This window comes from Hylobates moloch, unplaced genomic scaffold (assembly GCF_009828535.3).
Source record: "Hylobates moloch isolate HMO894 unplaced genomic scaffold, HMol_V3 SCAFFOLD_15, whole genome shotgun sequence".
Lineage (NCBI taxonomy): Eukaryota > Metazoa > Chordata > Mammalia > Primates > Hylobatidae > Hylobates > Hylobates moloch.
In genome coordinates, this window is record NW_026652290.1 from 63861771 (window position 1) to 63883697 (window position 21927).

General features: G+C 39.1%; 1 protein-coding gene across 7 annotated transcripts in view; it reads right to left on the reverse strand.

Moving 5' to 3' along the window:
• The window catches only part of SANBR (SANT and BTB domain regulator of CSR), a 74931-nt gene that overhangs the window by 46510 nt on the left and 6494 nt on the right, over positions 1-21927 (reverse strand). For 6 of the 7 annotated variants that reach the window (XR_009210023.1, XR_004252236.2, XR_004252237.2 and 3 more), the window contains 7 exons: positions 20806-20899; positions 16949-17187; positions 12290-12348; positions 10301-10461; positions 5686-5772; positions 5463-5573; positions 1321-1444 (listed from right to left, as the gene is read on the reverse strand). Coding sequence is in view for 4 of the 7 variants with exons in the window: in XM_032177182.2 (XP_032033073.1) it covers positions 1321-1444; positions 5463-5573; positions 5686-5772; positions 10301-10461; positions 12290-12348; positions 16949-17187; positions 20806-20899 (875 nt within the window). In the remaining 3 variants the exon portion in view is untranslated. The remainder of the gene's footprint in view (positions 1-1320; positions 1445-5462; positions 5574-5685; positions 5773-10300; positions 10462-12289; positions 12349-16948; positions 17188-20805; positions 20900-21927) is intronic. The other variant, XM_058428773.1, reaches the window with a different exon arrangement.

Genomic DNA, 21927 nt, shown 5'->3' on the forward strand with positions numbered 1-21927 from the left:
AATTAGGAATGACTGTGACTTAGAAAAACCTATTTATTCCACAAAAGGGTTTATTATAGGTTCCTACAAATAGCAAGTTTTCTTATGCTTTTATTATAAACATTAATTAAAAAACAAAAACTTTTTGGGAACAAAATTGTTATAACAACAAAGGCACATATCAATAGCATCCTATCTGTAAAGGTGCTTCTGAATTTCTATAGAAATGTACAGAACAACAGAAAAAATAGTTTGGCTGGAAGCAAGTGAAGGCAATAAAGATTTTTTAATAATTGTTTTCATTGAAAAACTGGATTTGATCACTTAAAACCAGTGACTTTTTTTTTTTTTTTTTTGAGACGGAGTTTCCCTCCTTGCCCAGACTGGAGTACAATGGCGCAATCTCAGCTCACTGCAACCTCTGCCTCCCAGGTTCAAGTGATTCTCCCACTTCAGCCCCGAGTAGCTGGGATTATAGGCATGCGCCACCACGCCTGGCTAATTTTGTATTTTTTAGTAGAGATGGGGTTCCTCTGTGTTGGTCAGGCTGGTCTCGAATTCCTGACCTCAGGTGATCCACCTGCCTCAACCTCCCAAAGTGCTGGGATTACAGGCGTGAGCCACTGCACCCGGCCAAAACCTGTTACTTGTCTAAAAATTCAACAAGTCTTTGATTGTTTCAGGAATGGAAATAAAAAAAGAGAAAGAAGAAAAAATGTCAAGAGAAATGAAGCCAGATGCAAAAAATGTTTAACAGCACCATTGCTTTTGCCACTAGTTTTGTTTTATTTTATTTTTGAGATGGAGTCTTGCTCTGTCACCCAGGCTGGAGTGCAGTGGCACGATCTCAGTGCACTGCAACCTCTGCCTCCCGGGTTCAAGTGATTCTCCTGCCTCAGCCTCCCAAATAGCTGGGATTACAGGCGTGTGCCACCACGCCCGGGTAATTTTTCGTATTTTTACTAGAGATGGGGTTTCACTGTGTTAGATAGGATGGTCTTCATGTCCTGACCTCATCATCTGCCCACCTCGGCCTCCCAAAGTGCTGGGATTAGAGGCATGAGCCACCGTACCGGGCCTAGTTTTATTTTTTTAAGAGATGGAGTCTCACTATGTTGCCCAGGCTGGTATTGAACTCCTGGGCTAAAACGATCTGCCTGCCTCAGCCTCTAAATGTGCTGGGATTACAGGCACGAGCCACCATGCCCAGCTGCCACTAGTTTCTTTAAAAAGATGTTGGATATTGTCCAAACACGTTTAAACATATTAATTAAACAGCAGATATCAAAATAATCTTGCTCTCAATATTTGCAGAGCAGGATATTAAAAAAAAAATCTTACCTGATAACATCTTGAACAAGTCAGCCAATTGATTGTTCCCCACAATCGCCAGTATACATCTCTCCAAGATTTTAATTCTTCGAAAAGACTATTCAAATATTCATGAACATCCCATGTCTTATCTCTGGGGAAAGAGCCTCAATTTTACAAGCAAGTGATATAAACAATTTATTTTATTTATTTATTTAATTATTATCTTTTTTGAGATGGAGTTTCACTCTTGTTGCCCAGGCTGGAGTGCAATGGCATGATCTTGGCTCACTGTAACCACCACCTCCAGGATGCAAGCAATTCTCCTGCCTTGGCTTCCCAAGTAGCTGGGATTATAGGCGTGTGCCACCACACCCGGCTAATTTTGTGTTTTTAGTAGAGACAGGGTTTGTATATTTGGTGGACAACAGGAAAAGATATGAATGATTTGAATACCAAATTATTCTGCAAAGCTAGATAAAGGATTACAAATTAAATATAGTTTGAACAGGCCAACAGTTGGGAATCAGGCAAATGTTAAATGGAAGCTTTATTCTAATTGCATATGTTATACGACAAGTTGTTATTAGTTACTGGTGATTCTAAACATTAGAATCATTAATGTATTAGGACTTTATGTCACTAATAACATTTCATTAATGTATTAGTATTTTACACTATTTTCAAATATCTTTTAGTAATTGAGCAATACAGAATATACAATCAGGTCTTGGTAATATAGTTTAGATTAAATAATATAAAGTTAAAAAATAGCAAAGGATCAAAACCATATTTGCTATGGTCATATGCAACTCAAGTTTGTTTTTTTTTTGTTTTTGTTTCGTTTTTGAGACAGGGTCATACTCTGTTACCCAGCCTGGAGTGCAGTGGTGCAATCATCATAGCTTATTGCAATGTCAAACTCCTTGGTTCAGGTGATCCTCTCACTTCAGCCTCCTGAGTACCTGGGATTACAGGTATGTGTCATCACACCTGGCTAATTTTTTTTTTTTTTTAGACGGAGTTTCACTCTTTTGCCCAGGCTGGAGTGAAGTGGCACAATCTTGGCTCACTGCAACCTCTGCCCTGCCGGGTTCAAGCAATTCTCCTGCCTCAGCCTCCTGAGTAGCTGGAATTACAGGTGCATGCCACTATGCCTGGCTAATTTTTGTATTTTTAGTAGAGACGGGCTTTTACCACATTGGCCAGGCTTTTCCCGAACTCTTGACCTCAGGTGATCCATCCACCTCAGCCTCCCAAAGTGCTAGGATTATAGGCATGAGCCATCGTGCCAAACCTACACTTGGCTAATATAAAACAATTTTTGTAGAGAAAGGGGCCTCACTATGTTGCCCAGGCTGGTCTTAAACTCCTGCCCTTAAGCAGTCCTCCTGACTCAGCCTCCCAAACTGCTGGGATTATAGGCCTGATTCTTTTAAGCCTTTATTTCAATCTTTTCTAATTTTGCTGGTTTTGTGCTTAAATCAAAAATAAAATGTCATGATGTTATTACAAATTACACAGGCACATTTGTCTTAAAAGTAATTTTAGGCCAGAGAGGCTTACTCGGGAGGCTGAGTCTGAGGCAGAAGAATTGCTTGAACCCAGGAGGTGGAGGTTGCAGTGATCCAAGATTATGCCATTGCACTTCAGCCTGGGTGACACAGTGAGACTCCAACCCAAAAAAAAAAAAAAAGTAATTTTAAAACAATTTTTTTAAATGTATACATCTGCCAGGAATGATGGCTCACACCTGTAATCCTAGCGCTTTGAGAGGCTGAAGTGGGAGGATCGCTTGAGGCCTGAGGCCAGGAGTTGAAGACCAGCCTTGGCAACACAGTGAAACCCTGTGCCTACACACACACACACACACACACACACACACACACTCTGAAACCCTGTGCCCACACACACATACACAATTGCCAGGTTGCCAGGTGTGGTGGTGCACACCCAATGGTCCTAGCTCAGGAGGCTGATGTGGGAGGATTGCTTGAAAGTCCAGGAGTTCAAGGCTGCAGCGAGCTATGATCGCACCACTGCATTCCATCACTGCATTCCAGCCTCAGCAACAGAGAGAGACTGTGAGCTATGATTGCACCACTGCATTCCAGTCTGAGCAACAAAGACTGTCTCTAAAATAAAAAAAAAAAGGTATACATCAATTGCTGACATGTAGGAAAATACTTTGAATAAAACAACAAAAATGGATGTTGAAGTTAGTATCAATTACTTTTTTCACATACTACTAATAGGTATATATATATAAAATATATATGAAATTTAACATTCATAGGGTTTCTTTCATAACAGTGTGTGCTATAAATTTGTAATATAGAAAAAAGAACAACAAAAAGAAAATTAAAATCATCTGTAATACTATCACTGAAAGGTAACACCACAATTAATGTTTTAGTGAACATCCTATTTTTTTAACCACTAACAACTTTTATGTATGTATATACTTTTTTATAACTTTGTTTTGCTCTGTTGTCCAGACTTCAGTTCAGTGGCATGCTCCTAGCTCATTGCAACCTCATACTCCTGGGATCAAACGATCCTCCTGCCTCAGACTCCTAGCTAGGATTGCCATGCTCAGCTAATTTTTAATTTTTTTGTAGAGATGGGGTCTGGCTATGTTGCCCAGACTGGTCTCAAACTCCTGGTCTCAAGTAATCCTCTCACCTCAGCCTCCCAAAATGCTGAGAATACAGGCAAGAAGATCTCTTGAGCCCAGGAGTTCAAGGCTACAGTGAGCTATGATCACACCACTGCATTTCAGCCTGAATGATACTGGATGAAGGACGTCAAAGAATACACATTTTGAGATGTCTGCCTCCTGAGACATTATACCAAGTTACAACATCCACCCTCAACTCAGAATAAGAACTTGTTTTGAACATAAAGAGAAATATGTATTATGTATTTATTTATTTTATTTTTTTGAGACAGAGTTTCACTCTTGTTGTCCAGGCTGGAGTGCAATGGTGTGATCTCGGCTCACTGCAACCTCCGCCTAACGGGTTCAAGTGATTCTCCTGCCTTGGCCTCCCAAGTAGCTGGGTTACAGGTGTGCACCACCATGCCGGGCTCATTTTTATTTTATTTATTTATTTTAGACGGAGTCTTGCTCTGTCGCCAGGCTGGAGTGCAGTGGCACTATCTCGGCTCACTGGAACCTCTGCCTCCTGGGTTCAAGCGAGTCCCCTGCTTCAGCCTTCCAAGTAGCTGAGACTACAGGCGTTCGCCACCATACCCGACTAGTTTTTTGTAGTAGAGACGGGGTCTCACCATGTTGGTCAGGCTGGTCTCAAACTCCTGACCTCAGGTGATCCACCTGCCTTGGCCTCCCAAAGTGCTGGGATTACAGGTGTGAGCCACCGTGCCCGGCCTACATATTAATGAAATATTGACAAAGTATGAAGAACAAATAGATGACAGAAAATCCAGCGCTAAAGACAATTTTCCTCACCAAAATTTACCTGAAAGTAAATTTGGTTCTCTTGTAAAATTCAATATAATATTTGTACAGGTAACTAAAATCTGTTAGTGAAAAGAGCATTTTAAAGGCACTAACCAGAATACCTTTGAAGATTAATATACAATAATTTTTATCATTTTAATGTTTAAAACATTATGACATTTACCCAGTAAATAAAATGTACCAACAACTACCTTGTTTAGAAAGTATTTTTCTAAATGAAAGTTGGATCACGTGCAGAAAAGATGTTATCCCATTCCTTATAAAAGCAGTTATATTTTTATAAATATGCTAGAAATTCACATTTAAAAAAAATCTGGGCTGGGCTCAGTGGCTCACACCTGTTAATCCCAGCACTTTCGGAGGCCGAAGTGGGCAAATCATGAGGTCAGGAGTTCGAGACCAGCCTGGCCAACACAGTGAAACTCCATCTCTACTAAAAATACAAAAACTAGCTGGGTGTGGTGGCACATGCCTGTAGTCCCAGCTACTCGGGAGGCCGAGGCAGGAGAATCGCTTGAACCTGGGAGGTGGAGGTTGCAGTTAGCCAAGACCATACCATTGCACACCAGCCTGGGTGACAGAGTAAGACTCCGTCTCCAAAACAACAACAACAACAACAACTCTCTCTCTCTCTCTATATATATATATATACACAAAAATATATATATGTATTTTATCTTCACGACACCTTATGTGAATATAGACAATATTTCCATGTCGATCCACATTGATTTTTCCAGGAATGCAAGGAATTCTTCTTTCTGTTTCTTTTGTTAAAAGTTTCTTACACAAACAGCATCTATAAACAAAGAAGATACAAAAAACATCCAGGAAGAAGAATGTAAATGTAGTAAATTAAAGAATATAGCTGCATTATAAAGCACACCAAAGAAAAAAACATGTTAGCATACCTATACAACGTTGCTGCATTACTCCGAGAATCTGGATTCAGGTACTCAGGATCAAACAGTCTTTCAATCTTCTTACAAAAAAGTTTGCTATTAACAACAAATGACCAAAATATTAATTTTCTACATTACAGTGATGAAAATAAACAAACCAATCTGTGCATTTGTAAAATAAGATTAATAAATCCTTAGTGGCTCTCTTGGGAGTTTGTAATACATTTTTAGTGTTCTAAGTAAATAAACTTAACAGTTCATTATTATCTAAGTAAATAAAATTAAGCAGCTCTGATGAGAACTGCTTGATCAATCATCTATTTTCCCATAAAAAATAAGATTGATAAATAGCTATCTTTTAGTCATTTTTAAATTTTATTTTTTATTTTTACTTCTTTTTTTGAGACAGAGTCCCACTCTGTCGCCCAGGCTGGAGTTCAACAGCGCGATCTCTGCTCACTGCAACCTCTGCCTTCCGGGTTCAAGCAATTATCCTGCCTGAGCACCCCGAGTAGCTGGGACTACAGGCGTGCACCACCATGCCCAGCAAATTTTTTGTATTTTTAGTAGAGATGGGGTTTCACCATGTTGGCCAGGATGGTCTCGATCTCTTGACCTCATGATCCGCCCGCCTCAGCCTCCCAAAGTACTGGGATTACAGGCGTGAGCCACTGCGCCCGGCCTTATTTTATTTTTTTAGAGACACGGTCTTGCTCCATCACCCAGGCTGGAGTGCAGTGGCACCTCAGACTCCTGGGCCTCAAACTCCTGGGCTCAGGCGATCTCCCACATCAGCCTCCCAAGTAGCTAGGACTACTGTGTGCCACCACATTCAGCTAATTAAAAAAAAAAAAAAAATCTGTAGAGATTGGGGCTGGCTATGTTGCCCAGGCTGGCCTCAGACTCCTGGCATTCAAGTAATCCTCCTGCTTTGGCCTCCTGAAGTGCTGAGATTACAGGCTTCAGTCACCTTGCCTGGCCTTTTTTAGTCCTTTGTTACTGGAATATGCAACATTAAAGATTTTGAGAATTTAACAACCGAGGTCTACCAATAACTAGGTATGTGATCTTTAGCAACTTACTTAACCTCTTTGAACCTTGTTTTCTCAACTATGAAGTGTGGTTAGTATGTCTAATCTCATAAAGTTTTATGAGGGTTAAGTGATGTTTTTAAAGAGTACTAGATATAATGTTAAGCATTCAATAAACGTTAATTATTATGCATAATATAACTGAACTTGAGTCTTCTAAGTATGTCTTTAATTCTAAATGTATATCCTACCTGTCTCCATCTTTCCTTGTGTAATGTCTTCTACTATTAAAAGCCAAATCTGGATTTAGAATTCCATTCCTGTTTTCAGTTATTTAGCTCTTGGATAATTCCTCTCTGTCTTGTTCCCCTGAAGGATTAAATTCTTGAATAATCCCCTGCATTATTAATTTATTCCTAATGGATCATTCTGATCAGCATATAAACATAATCTTGTATCTCCCTTCCTAAAAAACAAAAAATCCTCTCTTGAGCCTACCTATCCCTAATAGCTACTGCTAATTTTTTCAGCAATTATTCAAAGTAAAACATCTGGAAAAAAGTTTTCTAAATCCACTTGGTCACATTTCTGTCCCCATCTTACTCTATGTGATAGCAGCATTCCACACATTTGGTTACTTAAGCATTATCTTTCTTTGGAAACCTTTTTTCCTTCTGCCTTTCTTTCTACTTCACTGGCTCCTCCTTCTCAGGCTCTTGACTGGCTACTTCTCTGTTGAATCTCTAAATATTGGGTAGCCTTTATCAATACTATCTTGCTAACAATTAAAAAATGAAATACAGTAGCATTTACAATAGCACCAACAATTTATTAAAGAAATTTATTTATTTATTTTAGGAATAAATTTAATTTAAAAAAGAGGTTGGGTATGGTGGCTCACACCTGTAATTCCAAGACTTTGGGAGATCAAGGTGGGAGGATGCTTGAGCCCAGGAGTTTGAGGCTGCAGTAAGCCATGACTGTACCACTACACTCCAGCTTGGGTGAGTGAGCAAGACCCTGTCTCAAAAAATAAAATAAAAAGGAAAAATATCTCTACATTGAAAACTACAAGACACTGGTGAAATAAATTAAGGAGGATTCAAATTAATGGAAGGTTATACCATATTCATGGACTGAAAGACACACTATTATTAAAAGGTTAAATCTTCCTAAATTGATCTACAGATTACATGAATCCCAAATTCTAGCAGGTTTATGTGTTTGTGAGAAAGAGAAAATGAGTAAGCTGACTATCAAATTTATATAGAAATGCCAAGAACTTAACAGACAACACTACAATCTTGAAGACAGGCAAAACTTGAGAATTTAAATTACCAGATACCAAAAATTATTATAAAGCTATCAAAATTAAGACAGTGTGTTGGCTGGGTGTGGTGGCTCACGTCTGTAATCTCAGCACGTTGGGAGGCCGAGGTGGGCGGATCACCTGAGGTCAGGAGTTCAAGACCAGCCTGGCCAGCATGGTGAAACCCCGTCTCTACTAAAAATACAAAAATCGGCTAGGTGTGGTGGTGGGTGCCTACAATCCCAGCTACTTGGGAGGCTGAGGCAGGAGAATTGCTTGAACCCGGGAGGCGGAGGTTGCAGAGAGCCGAGATCTCATGATTGCACTCCAGCCTGGGTGACAAGAGTGAAACTCTGTCTCAAAAAAAAAAAAAAAAAAAAAAGACAGTGTGACAGTGTGCTACTGATACAAGGATAGACAAAGAAATCAACAGAACAAAAAGGACAATTCAGAAACAGACCTCACATATAGTAAATGTACCACTGCAATTCAGTGGGGGAAAGGATGGTCTTTTCAACGTATGGTATTGTGTCAACTAGATATCTATTTGGGGGAAAAAAAAATGAACCTTGACCCCTACCTCATACCACACAAAAAAATTAATTCAAGATGAATAACAGAAAAACATAGGACAATGTCTTCACCACTTTTAGGGAGGCAAAGATTTATTGAACAGGACATAAAAAAAAAGTATGGTCTCAACCAGCTCCATGGTTTCAAATCTCATCTACTCTTAAATTTCTATTTTAAGTCCTGACCTTTGACCTAAACTCCAGACTAATATATCCAGGTATCTACTTGCCATCCCACTTGAATGTCCAAGAAGCATGTTAAATAATCTCCAAAAGAACTAAATCCATCTCTTCATTTCCCTTACCCCATTCCTTCCCCTCCCAATCTTTCCTTTCTCCATTAATAGCACTACTATCCACTTAGTTACTGAAACTGAAAACCTAATAATTATCCTGGAATCCTCTCTCTTTTCCCACATCATTACATTCATAAATCTGTCAAATCCAACAACTGAGTCCATCTACTTCTTTCCAGCTCTGCTGTTTCTACCCTAGTGCAAACCCTTTCATTTCTCAACAGACTACTACACCAGCCTCTTAACAGGTCTCCTTGCTTCTTAAATCCCTAATGTCTATTCTCCACATAGCAACCAAAAATGGTCTCTTAAAAACAAATCAGATCACGTCACTTCCCTGCTTCCATTCACACCTAAAGTATATCCTCCTTGCTATGACCTAAACAACCCCTAAACGATATAACCACTGCTGACCTCATTTCATACCACTTTTCCCTTTATCTAAGGTCTGTTTTAATAATTTTTATTTGTTTAGAAATGGGTCTATGTTGCCCAGGCTGGAGTGCAGTGGCTATTCACAGGGATAATAGTAGTGCCCTACAGCTTTCAACACCTGGCCTCAAGCAATCATCCCACCTCAGCCTCTTGAGTAATATCTTCATAATTTTTAACATAATTCACTATCACTATATGTTCATATGGCCATTATACAAAGTAACTACTAATTTTTATCTTGAGCCATTGGCTCTGGATACATTTCACTTCACTTTACTTACTTCATTTAAAACAAAATAGAAATATATTTCAAAATATATTCTAAAAATAGAGTATTTTGGCCAGGCATGGTGGCTCACACCTGTAATCCCAGCACTTTGGGAGGCCGAGGCGGGTGGATTGCTTGAGCCCAGGAGTTCAAGACCAGGCTGGGCAACGTGGCAAACTCAATCTCTACAAAAAATACAAAAATAAGCTGCGCATGGTGGCGTGTGCCTGTGGTTCCAGCTACTTGGAAGGCTGAGGTGGAAGGATTGCTTGAGCCTGAAGGTGAAGGTTGTGGCTGGTATCTTGCTACTGCACTCCAGCCTGGGCAACAGAGCGAGACCGTATCAAAATAATAATAATAAGCTAACTATAAATGAAAAGAGAGAGTAAAAATTAATTTCAAAAACTGGGCAACAAAGTGAGACCCTGTCTCTACAAAAAGGTTGTTTTTTTTTTTTTAATTTAGCTGGGCATGGTGGTGCATTCCTGTAGTCCCAGCTACTTGGGAGGCTGAGGTGGGAGGATCACTTGAGCTCAGGAAGTCGTTGAGGCTGCAGTGAGCCAAGATTGCACCACTGCACTTCAGCCTGAACAACAGAGTGAGAACCTTTCTCAAAGAAAAAAGAAAAAAAAAAGAATATTTCACTCACATGAAATAGAAATATATTTCTTTTAACAGGAGTATTAGGTTTAAAATTAAATTTTTGAAATTACCTTTTACACTTATCTTTTTTGTCCTTTAAATCATCAACTTCATTGTGTGTGAACAGATCAGCTATACGTGTGAGAAGATTTGCATTAATACAGTTCATGTTGCATGGGGTAGCTACTATGGCATTCATATTTTTGTGGCAATACTGAATACACTGTTCAACCTAAAAAATCATAGAAAATAAATGCTGAATTAGGAGTTATACCTAATGTTAAATGACGAGTTAATGGGTGCAGCACACCAACATGGTACATGTATACATATGTAACTAACCTGCACATTGTGCGCATGTACCCTAAAACTTAAAGTATAATAAAAATAAAAATAAAAATAAAAAATAAATAAATAAAAAAAGAAAATAAATGCTGAAAATAGTAGCATGAAGGACAGTGTCATAGCAATACCTTTCAAAGATAAAATTCATTAAAAGTCTAATCCATATATTGCTAGGCACTAACTGGGTTTTGCCTATTTGACTTAATCTATACTGTTCCAAAGGCAATCCAGCAGGTCAAATTTGTAACAACATATATACATACCTAAAAAATTATTTTCAACCTTCTTTAGAATATTTCAAATAATAATAATGCATCTTCTAAAATTGTGGCAGGTATAAATCTTAGTCTATAAACTCAAGAGTACAGAATATGTAAACTTCTTTTTTTTCTGAGATGGAGTCTTGCTCTGTCACCCAGGCTGGAGTGCTGTGGCACGATCTCAGCTCACTGCAACCTCCGCCTCCTGGGTTTGAGCGATTCTTCTGCCTCAGCATCCCTAGTAGCTGGACTTACAGGTGCCCGCCACCACGCCTGGCTAATTTTTGTATTTTTAGCAGATACAGGGTTTCACCATGTTGGCTAGGCTGGTCTTGAACTCCTGACCTCGTGATCTGCCTGCCTTGGCCTCCCAAGTGCTAGGATTACAGGACTGAGCCACCGCACCCGGTCTGTAACTTCTTATAATTAAACTTAGTTAGAACTTTAAGCTTCCTTTTCCCTGGGTGGCAGAAACAAAATTTCAGTCAATTCAGAATTTTCTCAGTTGTGTTGGGTTTGCTCTCTTCCTTCCATCCTCTCTCTACAACCTGAGGTATGTTTATTTACTTTAAAAGTAAAGAGAGGATAATCATGTATTCTTCCAAATATTTATGCTTATGGCATAAAAATTATCCTTTAGGGCTTAGATTTCAAAATTCAAAGGTTTCAAAAATTTCAAAACTCAAAAACTCGTTTAGTCTCTGCTTTTTTTCTGTAACCCTTCCCTGAAGCAACTGATATCAGCTGGGCTAAATGGGGAAGAGCTAAGGAGTAGAAAGAATACAGGGAGTTGGCCAGGCATGGTGGCTCACACCTATAATCCTAGCACTTTGGGTGGCCGAGGCAGGAGGATCACTTGAGCCCAGGAGTTTGAGACCAGCCTGGGTAACATAGCAACACCACCCCACCCCATCTCCATTTAATTTTAAAAATAAAAGAATATAGGGGACTAGTACAAACCCCAAAGAGTCAAATAAACAACTTTACATTTGCTAACATAAAAAAGGAGTATTCTGGCTGGGTGCGGTGGCTCACACCTGTAATTCCAGCACTTTGGGAGGCCAAGGCAGGTGGATTGCTTGAGATTAGGAGTTCGAGACCAGCCTAGGCAACAAAGCAAAACCCCGTCTCTATAAAAAATAGAAAAATTAGCTGGACGTAGTGGCATGCGCCTGTAGTCCCAGCTACTCAGGAGGCTGAGGTGGGAGGATTGCTTGAGCTGGAGAAGCAGAGGTTGCAGTGAGCTGAGATCATGCCACTGCACTCCAGCCTGGGTGACAGAGCAAGACTCTGTCTCAAAAAAAAGAAATTATATTCTTGAATTAACAATTTTTTAAATTGTTTTTTCAATTAACAATAATTTTAATAAAGTGTCTCAGAATTTTCTAGATACTTGAAGGAAAAGAAAGCATAAGTGAACAGAAGCACTTTGATTTTTTTTAAGTCAATACTTACTAGTGAATCCATTTTTAAAAACTCCGAAGAAATAAGAATTGAAATGACATTTCCTGGCTCTAAAAAAAAAAAAGAAATTAGATTATCCTTTTGATGGGTACCCCAATCTCTTCTGAACAGGCCCCTTCTCACCTTAAAAGAGAACATTACTGGAATAAGAATAATTTAATACAACCTTATTATAGCTTATGGGTTAGATACACAAAATAAAGAAAATTCAAGTTAAAACTTAGGGTATGGAGAAAATGCACAATAAATTTACCCTGGCACTAGATTCACATAAAGTAAAAAGACTCCAGCTAAAGATATCACATATGCAATCTTCTCCTTGATTAAATCAGGGAAAAAGATAATTGAGACTATAATTCATTGCATATACAAGTAATAGAAAATTTTTTAAATGATTAATGAGAGCACTTGTTATTAGAAAACCTACTTTAAAAAGAGTTCAATGCTTGTTATGAACAAATATTTAATTTTAAAAGATTCTGAAAGATAAAAAATTTACTACTGCAGAGTCCTAAACTTACTTGCTAAAGGCATAATGAGTGAGCTTTCAGGCATACAGAGAGAAAGGGGGATGCCGCCTGACGCTGTAGTTTAGCAAAACTGTCATCTCCCATGAGGTATGTTTAAGGAAAGAAAACTGCGTTTTGCATCATTACAGTACTAACACAATTCTAAATAAACGACTAAGCAGACAATGGTTAAAATAAGTAATCCCAATCTGTCTCTAAATAACAACTCTAGATTCAAGGCTCTTTTTTTTTGAGATGGAGTCTCACTCTGTTGCCAGGCTGGAGTGCAGTGGGGCAATCTCTGCTCACCGCAACCTCCGCCTCCCGGGTTCATGACAGTTTCCTGCATTAGCCTTCCGAGTAGCTAGGACTACAGGCGTTCACCACCACACGCAGCTAATTTTTGTATTTTTAGTAGAGACAGGGTTTCACCATGTTGACCAGGATGGTCTCCATCTCTTGACCTCGTGATCCGCCCGCCTTGGCCTCCCAAAGTGCTGGGATTACAGGTGTGAGCCACCATGCCCGGTCAAGGCTCTTAAACACAAATGGTGAAGGGAGGAAAAAGCTGGTGAAAAAGCTCCTCAGGAAATGGTAATGTACCCCATTCCAGTTAGGAACCAGTGGCAGGTTATTAGAAATTTAATTAAGCATTTTGGTAGTTTTCCTGGTTAGAATAAAGACTTTTTTTTTTGTAAATGTTTACATTTATAAACACTGATTTAAGGTCAAAGATAACAGAATGACTAGCTTTGCTGCATTTCTTTCTTTCTTTTTTTTTTTTTTGAGACAAAGTTTCACTCCTTCGCCCAGACTGGAGTGTAGTGGCGTGATCTTGGCTCACTGCAACCTCCGCTTCCGGTTTCAAGCGATTCTCCTACCTCAGACTCCCGAGTAGCTGGGACTACAGGCACCTGCCACCACGTCCGGCTTATTTTTGTACTTTTAGTAGAGATGGAGTTTCAACATGTTGGCCAGGCTAGTCTTGCCTCCTGACCTCAGGTGATTCGTCCACCTCGGCCTCCCAATGTGCTAGGATTACAGGTGTGAGCCAGAGCGCCGGGCTTTTTTTTTTTTTTTTTTTTAATTGAGACAGAATCTCGCTCTGTTGCCAGGCTGGAGTGCAGTGCCGCAATCTCTGCTCACTGCAACCTCTGCCTCCCGGGTTCAAGAGATTCTCCTGCCTCAGCCTCCTGAGTAACTGGGACTACAGGCACACATCACCATACTAGGCTAATTTTTTTTGAATTTTTAATAGGGACAGGGTTTCACCATGTTGGCCAGGCTTGCTGCATTTCTTTTATCTTTACTACACACATAAATATGGTGAATCAAATAATTTTTTTTCTCTCTCTACATGTTTTGATTTTTATTTCACACATACATATTATAGTTGGTTAGTCTGGAATCTCTGGATTCTGGCTGAAATTTTTGATTTAGCAATCTTGTAATTTTTATTTAAGGACCACTAGAAACCTCTCCTATTAATCTGATCACTAAAGAATACAATAAAGGCTGGGCGCGGTGGCTCACGCTTGTAATTCCAGCACTTTGGGAGGCCGAGGCAGGCAGATCACAAGGTCAGGAGATCGAGACCACGATGAAACCCTGTCTCTACTAAAAATACACAAAATTAGCCGGGCGTGGTGGCGGGCGCCTGTAGTCCCAGCTACTCGGAGAGGCTGAGGCAGGAGAATGGCGTGAACCCGGGAGACGGAGCTTGCAGTCAGCTGAGATTGCGCCACTGCACTCCAGCCTGGGCGACAGAGTGAGACTCCGTATCAAAAAAAAAAAAAAAAAAAAAAGAATACAATAAATTATTACGTTTTTTCAAAAACTTTTACACTGTCAGCATAGATTTTCCAATAAGAGTTCTATTTTAATACTACTGTAGATAGCAATTCTAGTGCATAGAAAGACTATTAAACCACAAATGTGATCATACAAGTATATGCCCATTGAAATATTACTCAGTAATTATTCTTATTACAGTAATTCTACTAGTAATACTAGTAGTATGCTACCATTTAGAACACTGGCTCTTGAACTTTTGATCTAAGGACCCCTTTACAATCTTAAAAACTGAGAATCCTAAAGGGTTTTTCTTTATGTGGGTTGTATCTGCCAGTATTTATCACATTAGAAATTAAAATAGAGGAAATAAAAAAATATGAATTCATTTACAAAGAACAAAAAACCTATTACATGTTAACATATTTTTATTAAAATAACTATGTTTTCTTTTCTTTTTTTTTTTAGAAACGGTCTCACTCTGTCACCCAGGCTGGAATGCGGTGGTGCAATTTAGGCTCACTGCAGCCTCTGCCTCATGGGCTCAAGCAATTCTCATGCCTCACCCTCCCAAGTAGCTGGGATTACAGGTGCGTGCCACGACGCCCGGCTAATTTTTGTATTTTCAGTAGAGACGGGGTTTTGCCATGTTGGCCAGGCTGGTCTCCAACTCCTGGCCTCAAGTGATCCACCCACCTCAGCCTCTCAAAGTGCTGGGACTACCAGTGTGAGCCACCATGCCCTGCCTAAAATAACTACCCTTTCTAAAATGAAAAATATTAGGCTGGGCGCTGTGGCTCACGCCTGTTATCTCAGCACTTCAGGAGGCTGAGGCGGGCAGATCACCTGAGGTCAGGAGTTCGAGACCAGCCTGACAAACAAGGCAAAACCTTGTCTCTACTAAAAATACAAAAATTAGCAGGGCGTGGTGGCATGCGCCTGTAATCCCAGCTACTCGGGAGGCTGAGGCAGGAGAATCGCTTGAACCCGGGAGGCGGGGGTTGCTGTGAGCTGAGATCGCGCCATTGCACTCCAGCCTGGGTGACAAGAGTGGACTCTGTCTCAAAAAAAAAAAAAAAAATAGAGTGAAGAGCAGCACTGTTTAATATTTTTTGCAAATCTCTTCAATGTCTGACTTAACAGAAGACAACTGGATTCTCATATCTGTTTCTGCATTCAATTTGTGGGTAGCCTACACCAAACTTGACAAATGGTAGTTTCTTAAAGGTTAATTGCAATGTATCTGAACTGTATCAGCGAACTTTTCTGACTCTGTTAACAACAAAATTCTCTATCTTGCACTTTGCATGAATCTTTCACCCATGCATGACTTTTTGAAAATAAAATGCATTGGTCATTTGCAAAATGTTGGCTCAATGAGTTATACAGATATTCCAAATGTTGAAATACTTCATTGTACAATATATTTAAAAATCACATTCATTAATATGACCACCAATCTCATCAGAAAAGTCAAGTATTGAGAAGCCTTCTGTCAAGCACATGGAAGCAGGTAAGTTTTCCAAAACTGTAATTCTCACTCGAAACCTTGAATTTTGTCACTGACAGCAGGTGACAAATGCTTTCAGCTTTCTTTAACTGAGCAGCTCATTTTCAAGAAAATGTCTGCCAAACACCTAAGTCTGAATTACCATTATTTCTCTGTCAGTTGTTCTCTCAAGTAAAAATGGTTTTCAATTTTTAAAAGAGCAGCTAATTTACCTCAGGACTGAAAACAATCCCACAAGTGCTTTTCCTCAAGAGAATCATGTGTTGCTGTGCAGTAGGAGTGGACTTTCCATTTCATCACAGTAAAGATATGTATACTCAATGGTCAAGATTTAATAAAATTAGTAATTTTTACTGCCTTACCAAGGACATTCTTAAGTGAAACTGGATTTCTTTCTTTTCTTTTTTTTTTCTTATTAACTATGTAACTATGTACTGCTAGTACAGTTTGGTGCCCCTGCCTTGACCTTGTCTAAAGCTTCAACAATTTTACCCACTATTGCTTTTGTACCATCTGAGCAACACAGTGAGAAAGTCAAGTGACATCTTGGTATTATTATGCAAACTGTTTTGACTTTGTAGACCCTCTAAAAGGGTCCCTAGTATCCCACTGGTCCATATAGCGTATGTTGGGAACTGCTGATCTAGAGATCTGTTCATTTGCCATAAATTTACTATAATTTACTAAAAAAGATGAGGTTATCAGTTTCCTAAAAGGCTGTTACTAATATGAGCATAAACACTGGTGTCCAAACATTTTCCATATTTCACTTTTGGCCTGAAGAAACTACCAGGTGACACACAAATTTCACTACAAAATAAGCAACAGATTGTTTTTTACCTAAAGTGGGCATCTCACAATCTTTATTCTCCTTAGTGTTCCTTTTAACATATTTTATCAACCAGTTGAAAATGTGAACGTCACAATGAACTGAAATGTCCACCTCTTCCCAGCGCTGGGCATCCATAGATAAATATTCAGCAAAGTACTTCATTTCTGATATCAAAAGATCTCGCGGGCAAGTAAAATCTTCTTTCAAGTTTTTTGCTTCATCACACACATGGATCACCATGTTTGGCCTTCATAAAAAATGTTACACAAAAATGAAATTATTAGAGTTTTAGAAAAGGAGCCAAGAATACTGACATTTAATGAAGGGAAGAGAACAAGATGTTTTTGAAAATTCTGACCACAAATCAGTTTTATAGGGTCTTGACATTTTTCAAGTGTCTTGCTAGCCTGATCATATCTTAGATTATGACTAATTTTAGCAAATTACTGATGTAATAAAACAAAATATTGTTACTACAGGACTAATAATTTACACAGTTTGAAATTTTTCTTTTCTTTTTTTTTTTTTTTTGAGACAGAGTCTCACTCTGTCGCCCAGGCTGGACTGCAGTGGCGCGATCTCGCCTCCCGGGTTCATGCCATTCCCCTGCCTTAGCCTCCCGAGTAGCTGGGACTACAGGCACTCACCATGGCGCCCAGCTAATTTTTTTTTTTTTTTTTTGTATTTTTAGTAGAGATGGGGTTTCACCGTGTTAGCCAGGATGGTCTCGATCTTCTGACCTCATGATCCGCCTGCCTTGGCCTCCCAAAGTGCTGGGATTACAGGCATGAGACGCCGTGCCCAGCCTTGAAATTTATTTTTCAAGTTATACATTAAAAATAAAGTTTATGGCCACACGTGGTGGTTCACACCTGTAATCTCAGCACTTTGGGAGGCCGAGGTGGGTGGATCACAAGGTCAGGAGATCGAGACCATCCTGGCTAACATGGTGAAACCCCGTCTCTACTAAAAACACAAAAAATTAGCTGGGCGTGGTGGCACGCACCTGCAGTCCCAGATACCTGGGAGGCTGAGGCAGGAGAATGGTGTGAACTCCGGAGGCAGAGGTTGCAGTGAGCCGAGATGGCTCCACTGCACTCTAGACTGGACGACAGAGCGAGACTCTGTCTCTAAATAAACAAATAAATAAATAAAGTTTATAAAAATAATACCATTTCACAAAGAAAAATTAAGCAACACACTCTAATTCCTGTGAGGAACATAAAACAGCACTTTTACATGGTTATGGGTGTGGGAGAGAGATTATCATTAAATACTAAAATTTTCAGATTTTTTTTAAAAAGGAAAAATAGCTATAATTCTTCACTAAAGAATCAAATGAAAAACTAGCATGGCTTTGTTATTTTTAACAGCAAAAAAGTTTGCTTCTAGGCATTCACATACATAAAATATATCAAATATAAATTAATAAATGTAGTTAAAAAATTCCTAAGACTACAATGTACTTATTTCCATATTTAAACATAATTTAAGCAGAAGTTTAAATGACACATCAGAGAGTCTGCTTCAAAAATTATAATCTCCTTGAATTTACTTTCTTTGAAAATTACGTCGGCTGGGGGCTGACGCCTGCAATCCCAGCACTTTGGGAGGCCAAGGCAGAAGGACTGCTTGAGCCCAGGAGTTTCAGACCAGCCTGGGTAACCTGGTGAAACCCTATCTCTACAGAAAAATTTTAAAAATTAGCCAGCATGGTGGTGCATGCCCGTGGTCCCAGCTACTCAGGAGGCTCAAGTGGGAGGATCACCTGAGCCCAGGGAGGTCAAGCTCCAGTGAGTCGTGGTAACATCACTGCACACCATCCTGGGCAACAGAGTGAGACTCTGTCTCTAAAACAACAACAAAAAATTGTATCACCTCAAAAAGAAACATCAGTGTGATCTACATCTGTCTTCATGTTATTACAAAAGGAAGAGAATAGAGAGAGACACACTGTCCTACAACATGAATTTAATTGAATTGTGTGTTTAATTCACATATTTCTGATACAAAAAAAGTACATTATTGAAGGGCCAGGCACGGTGGCTCACAACTATAACCCCAGCACCTTGGGAGTCTGCAGTGGGAGGACTGCTTGAGCCCAGGAGTTCAGGACCAGACTGGGCAACACAGTGAGACCACGTCTCTAAAATAAAAAAAAGAATTAAATAAAATTGGGCTACCAGAAAAAGGATTACAATCAATGCTCTACCGAAGTCAAAAGAATTTAAACAAATTTTCACAAAATTGCTCTTCCAAAGAACTTATGGTCAAATATAAACAGGTAATAACTGATGTAATGAAACATAAAGTTTCCATAGTTTTTTAGACTACAGTATAAAAGATTATTTCAGTAAAAAATTTTTGGCAAATTTTTGTGTCACACAAACCAACCAATCAGTTAAAAATCTGTGTGAATACGGCCAGGCACAGTGGATCACACCTGTAATCCCAGCACTTTGGGAGGCTGAGGCAGGCGGATCACTTGAGGCCAGGGGTTCAACACCAGGCTGGCCACCATGGCGAAAGTCCATCTCTACTAAAAATACAAAAATGGGCACAGTGGCACACACATGTAGTCCCAGTTACGCAGGTGGCTGAGGCATGAGAATTGCCTGAGCCTAGGAGGCAGAAGTTGCAGAGAGCCGAGATGGAGCCATTGCCCTCCAGCTTGGGTGACAGAGTGAGACTTTGTCTCAAAAGAAAACCTCCAAGACTGTGTCAATAAACTAAAAATAACAACTACACACTTTAAAAGGGTGAATTTTTAAAATTGTGGTTAAATATACATAAAGTAAAATTTACCACTTTAACCACTTTTAAGTTCAGTGGCATTAAGTATATTCACACTGTTGTGCAATCAGCACAATCATCAACCTCCAGAGCTTTTTCAAAGGGTTCATTTTATGATATATGAATTATATATAAAGCAAGCAGTTCTTGAAAATCTATAAAAAGTAAGATTTTCATAAAAATCCATGAAAAGTAAGTATACAAAGTAACTTTCAGAAATAAAAATATTCTGTGTCTTGATTTGGGTGATGGTTATATGGTATATCCATTTTTCAAAACTCATCAAAGTGAACACTTAACAATATTCAGTTTATTGTAAAAATAGGCAAAACAATACAAAACTATCAAAACTTGCAATACACTGAAAGACATTTTAATTTTAAAATTTTCTATAATGAGTAATTATGTTCAAATAGTCCTAAAATACCCATCCAATTTCTTTTTTATTTTTTTATTGAGACAGAGTCTCGCTGTCGCCCAGGCTGGAGTGCAGTGGCGCGATCTCGGCTCACTGCAGGCTCCGCCCCCCAGGGTTCACGCCATTCTCCTGCCTCAGCCTCCTGAGTAGCTGGGACTACAGGCGCCCACCATCTCGCCTGGCTAATTTTTTGTACTTTTAGTAGAGACGGGGTTTCACTGTGTTAGCCAGGATGGTCTCGATCTCCTGACCTCGTGATCCGCCCGCCTCGGCCTCCCAAAGTGCTGGGATTACAGGCGTGAGCCACCGTGCCCGGCCCATCCAATTTCTTTAGTAAAGTTGGAGAATTAATGGCATAGAGTTTTTTTCCTTGGGTATTAAAATTTACTTTTAAAAGTTTTGTGTTAAGAGATATTACTTCTAATATTTATAAATATAAAAATAAAAATCTTTAAATAGAAAACTGTATCCAATTTATAAATAATAACATGAATAAGTAATGTTTAGGTCAGTTCAACACATGAACTAAGCTGATTCCAGTAGTTTCAGCAATTACGCAATATGAAATTCCTACCTTATGGTAACCACCAATCATATATTTTATGAAGTTGATATTAATATTAAATCTTATCTAGCAAACAACCAGCCGCCTACCCTTCAGATTCTTCAGTCATTTCTCCACCATTATGAGTAGTACAATTTTCACTTTCTGAAGAACAATTCCTTGTGGAAGCTATACTATGTCTTCCTTAAGTACAGAAACAAACACATACAAAAAAAAAAAAAAGGTGGGGTTAGTGTTTCTAGCTGAGAATGGGTTTTTATTTATTGAATGGTAATACTGTAAATGCATGGTTTCCAAGGCTAAAAGATGGTACTTATCAGAGTGGCATTTTCCTTTAGTATTTCTAAAGATCTATGGAAGAAACAGTACAAAAAATGAATCACAAATCGCTAATGTTAGAATAAGGATTTCAAAAAATACTAATGTGGTGTGTACAAACAGGGATCAAATGTTCAAATGCCAACAGCATAGTTTTCTCTTTCTGAAGCAAATTTTTACATCAATACTCTACCGCTGCTGAGATTAAAATAACTCGCTACACTCAGAGGATTTCTAAAACCAGTTATTATTTCCAATGTAATTGCAGAAAACATCTTTTACCCCACTACTGTGTCAGTTGAAGCTCTTGTTGACTATAATAGAGTGGCTGTAGGCTCAGCACAGTAGCATGTACGTGTAGTTCCAGCTGCTCAGGAGGCTGTGGCAGGAGGATTGCTTGAGCTCAGGAGTTCAAGACCAGCCTGAGCAACACAGTGCAACCTCCATCTCCAAAAACAAAAAGAGTAGCTGTAAAAAAAAAAAAAAAAAAGTAACATGAGAGACAAGCAAGAGTCTCTCAGGAAAAAGGAATATTAAGTAAAGGGCACAGGGCAAATCCCTCTAAAATAAAGTAAAAGAATATTCATAGTTAAAAAAAAATACATGAAATTAACTGGGCCAGTAGATTAGAGTAGAACATTTTGATACAGTAAAGTGGGTTTTTTGGTGATTGTATTTGACCTATATTTTAACATTTAAAAATTTATTTTTTTAAATGTTTAAATTGTTTTACAGACAGTGGCTTGCTCAGACACCTAGGCTGAAGTGCAGTGGCTTGATCAAAGCTAACTGTAACCTTGACCTCCTGGGCGTAAGCAAGCCTCTTACCTCAGCCTTCCAAGTAGCTAGGATCACAGGTGTGCACCATCACACACAGGTATTTTTTATTTTTT